General features: G+C 32.8%; 1 protein-coding gene across 1 annotated transcript; it reads right to left on the minus strand.

Annotated features, from left to right (window-relative positions):
* Positions 1-424: 424 nt before the first annotated feature.
* Positions 425-1,159, minus strand: LOC133800359 (glutenin, low molecular weight subunit-like). Its single transcript, XM_062238318.1, has one exon. The coding sequence runs from the start codon at positions 1,157-1,159 to the stop codon at positions 425-427; it is 735 nt and encodes a 244-aa protein (XP_062094302.1).
* Between the last annotated feature and the right edge of the window lie 3,418 nt (positions 1,160-4,577).

Consider the following 4,577-nt stretch of genomic DNA (forward strand, 5'->3'; position numbering starts at 1 on the left):
CAAAAACGGATATTATCGGCGGAGAAAACCGCTGGCAATAGTCAGGAAAGCCGCCGGCAAAAATCTGCCGGTAAAAACCGGTCGGTAAAGGTCGTTATTGCCGACGGAACTATCCTCCCGCCGGTAATAAGATTATTACTGGCGGAGCCCGCCGGCAATAATTTGGTCAGAATTCATGTCTGACACATTATTACCGGCGGTTTCCGCCGGTAATTGTAAAACATATTTAAAAAAAATAATTAATTTTTATAAATTATATATAATTAATATTAAATAACTAAACTTATAATTAAAAAAACATTAATAAAATCAATATTATTTAAATTAATATCCAAATTAAAAATACAACTTTAAAATACTAAAATTGTCTTTTCAAAATAAAAAAACATACACTTAAATTTAATAATAAATAAGAAAACCTAAACTAATTATTATTGTCTTCATCAAAAGATTCATTTAAAAAATCTCCAACATTCGTGCTTCGACTCAAACCTTCATGAGACTGTGGTACTGGCGGCGAAGGATAATATGGCCGAGGCTGTGGGCGAATCAAAGGAGACTGCTGTTGTTGTTGATTCGGAGAAGTGTAGTACTGCTGATTATAAACGGGTTGCTGTGTCGATCCTCCATAATGAGGATATACTGGCTGCTGCTGCATGAACGGCCCAAATTGACCATACATAGGTTGTTGTTGCTGCTGCTGCGGTAATCCTCCAAACTGACTTCCCATAGGTTGTGTCTGAGGAGACTGGGAAGAAAGTCCAAACATATAATTAAAAAGTGGCGACTGAGAGGAACCACCAGATATGCTTGGAGAATTTTGTTGTGGTTGCTGTGGCATCGACGACGTCCCCGGGCTTTGATTAGATGCACTACCTTGTTGTTGAGAAGGTAAGAACTGCTGCAATAAACTTTCATAGCGTGGGTCATGGAGGAAAGAATCAGTCTGAAAATTTCCTGACTCAACCTTATCACGCATCTTAACCCACATCTCAGCCAAAACTCCCATCATCTCTGGAGTCACATTAGTAGGAACTTGTGACTGAGTTTGGCTTGGACTTCGACTTGTGGAACTAGATGCTGATTTCTTCCCTTTGCCTTTAGGCTTGTATCCCACTCCTTTTTGATAATCAGACCTCGAGCCAAGAACTTTATTCATAACCTGATACTGTATTGATTTAGCAGTAGAACCTTCACTAAAGCAGATTCAGAACCTGACACTGTATTAATAAATAAACTTTTAATTATTTAATTTTTATTATTCTCATATCAATTACTATCTAAGTTATTAAAATAACTTTTTTCTATAATTTAATATTTATTATATTATTTATTAATATTTTATTTCTCTACCATTAAACTATTTTTTTAATAATTAATAACAAATTTATTAAAATCTAAACTTCACAATATTAAAATAATTTTAATTAAACTATAACAAAAATACATTATAACATTCTAACAATATAATAACAATTTAACAATAATAAAAAATTATCCATTAATAATATCTAACAATATTTTAATATTCTAACAACTTAACAATAAAAAAAAACAATATATTATCAATCTATCAAACAAAATATTATTATAAAATAACATATATTACTATATAATCATTTTTTGTATAGATTTACATTAACAATATTACTAACATATTAACCTAATAACCTAACAATATTATTATAAAATAACATATATTACTAATATAACAATAACATTACTAACATTAACTGCCAGTCACCAGAATCGCCGAACGCCGGAAAAAACTTAGGAAGAGCGGAGTCCACTGAGATGGGCAGAGAGGAATCCGAATGGCTAAAAAAAAAACAATAAAAGAAAATGGAGTTTTTTTTTATATATAAACAATAACATAATCATTTTCTTTATATAAAACTATAACATAACAATATATAGACGTACCCCTTCTCTATTGCAGTTCCCGGCCACCGGAATAGTTTCTGGAACGCCGGAAAACACCACGGGAGAGAGCACTCGGCGGAGAGAATCAGAAGAAAAAAAAAATGGAGGAGAAGGAAATGGGGGAGGGGTATCGGGTTGCAGAAATGTATAGATTATTATTGCCGGCGGAGGTCCGTCGACAATAATATATAACAGTTATATTTAATTATTATTACTGGTGGAGCCCGCCGGTAATAATCGAAATATTAATTGGGCGGCAATTTTGCCGCGGTAATAAATTCTGATTATTACCGGCAGTTTTTCCGCCGGTAATAATAGATTTCCCATCGGTAATAATTAAATAATTTTAAAAAATAAAAAGCGGATTAATGCCGGCGGACTTCGTTTTCCGCCGGTAAGGATGGTATTATTACCGGCGGATTGTCTCCGTCGATAATATTTCTGCCTGTAAAAAACCTTTTTGTTGTAGTGTAGGCTACATGAATCATACAGGTACTCTCGTCCAATGCAAATCTATGATTATCTGACTATAGCCCATTTATCCTTCACTTCCCAGATCTCAGGTTAAAATCATATAAATTATGTAAATGACTATCAACCATTCACAAGCATTAAACGCAAGTCAAACAATTGACAATATTAGTTCATAAAAACTTCATTAGATAATCATAAGGTTTCAAGAAGAATCCATTAACACCCTAAAAAGAAATTTAATTCATGCTAAATATAATTAAATCCATTAAACTAAATTTAAACATCACTACATGAGAAAGTAAAAGAAAAAGAAGAAAAAGAATGATAGAACTAGTTGATCTACAAGCTTTTGCCTCCCCAAAGTGATCTTTGCGTCTTTCTTTCCCGCCCTCTTGCAGAAATCGTCATAATGTTGCTTAAATAGTAGTTTATGTTTTTTTTTCTTCATGAAATTCCAGGCGTTGTGATCCTCTAATGAAGCGTCGTGGCCCGTGTCCGGGAACCAAAGTCCACCTCGTCTCTGACTCAACAAGCGTCGTGACTCTAATATGCCTGCGCCATGGCTCAAATTCCTCAATTAATAGAGTCGCGACTCAAAAAGGTTGCGCTGCGACCCTTGTTTTCCCAGAACCATCAACTCTCTGCTTCGTTGAAGCGTCGCAGCTCTAATGTCCGATTTTCGCCAGTTTACTTCTTCTCGGGGCCAACCACATTCTTTTCATCAATTATTCCACAAATCCTGAAATATTAACATACAAAGGCAGCAAAGTATCATACTGCACAAACATAACTAAAAATGCTAAAAAATTTCATAAAATAACATTCTAAAATACTATAAAAACTACTCTATCAACACTCGACCAATCTTTAACCTCTCAAGATGATTTATTCTTCACGAGTTATGAGTATCTCGAGTTGATTGTCGCAACCCACTTGTGCTAAAAGTCTTTAATTCTGAAATTACTTGGAGTCTTCATTTCGTGACGATGATCACTTTCTCAACCTCATGATAAACCTCTCGATCTGATGATTAACTTCTCAACCTCATATGTGTTGATACTCGACCTAATACATAGGTTCTACTACTTCTTGTCATCTCGAAATACCAACTCAAAGTTTAGGTATAGCAATTATATAGTTATATTCTGTTTTAAATTAATTTAAATTTATAACAATTAACATTTGATCAAATAATTTCAATTAGGCCAAAATACCTTTTACAAACTGTTATATATTCCACTTATATTAAGTAGGTATATACATTCATATAGTAAATATATTTAATACACTATAATAAAGTGCATAACAAATGACAAAGTTGAAGTGGAGCATTAAAAAAAGAGTGATAAATTAATAAAGGGAAATTTTACTTTCTATGCTTAATATTGGGTGCTAATTAAAATAAGTGATAAATTAATAAAGGGAAATTTTACTTTCTATGCTTAATATTGGGTGCTAATTAAAATATATACTATGCATATTAAAGATTTCAAAATAATGCTATTATTTGGCACTCTAACAAAAATATCCTCATCTCTTCCCACTTCTCTCTTCTCGCATCTCGCATCTCGCATCTCTCTTTTTTGTCTTCCCTCTTTCCACTATCTCTCTCTCTCTCTCTCTCTCTCGTTTCATCTTCTCTCACCTCACGACACCACCAACACCACTACCACACTAAATATTACATTTCGAACAGATTTGAGCATGATTTTTAGGTATTTTTTTGCGATTTTTTTTTCAGATCTAAAACTCTGAAATTTGTAGAAAATCGACATTGTTTGATTGTGAATCGACATTGCTTGAGAGTGAAACGAAAGAGAGAAGTGAGAAGTGAGAAGAGAGAAGAAGGAAGGGATAGGGGTATTTTGGATAAAATGCTAAAAAGTAGCATTATTTTTAAAAAAATTAATATGTCTAGCATATTTTTTAATTAGCACCAAATATGATGCATAGATACTGAAATTTCCCATAATAAAATATGTTTTAAGCTAGAGAATGGGAGGGATGAATTTTAAAATTACTATATTTACAAAATCTATTGATAGTGCTTTAAGCCTTTACTCTTCAAGGATATAGCAAACATTTGGCATACTTTTCATCTTCTATCACAAATCATGGAATTTATTTTAAAGAATTTAAAACTACTTTTTCTTCAATCAATATAAAATACTGAGAATAAC

This window comes from Humulus lupulus, chromosome 9 (assembly GCF_963169125.1).
Source record: "Humulus lupulus chromosome 9, drHumLupu1.1, whole genome shotgun sequence".
NCBI lineage: Eukaryota > Viridiplantae > Streptophyta > Magnoliopsida > Rosales > Cannabaceae > Humulus > Humulus lupulus.

Excerpts from the sequence above, each read along its gene's own strand:
- LOC133800359 (XM_062238318.1), bottom strand. The coding sequence starts at position 1,159 with ATGAATAAAGTTCTTGGCTCGAGGTCTGATTATCAAAAAGGAGTGGGA.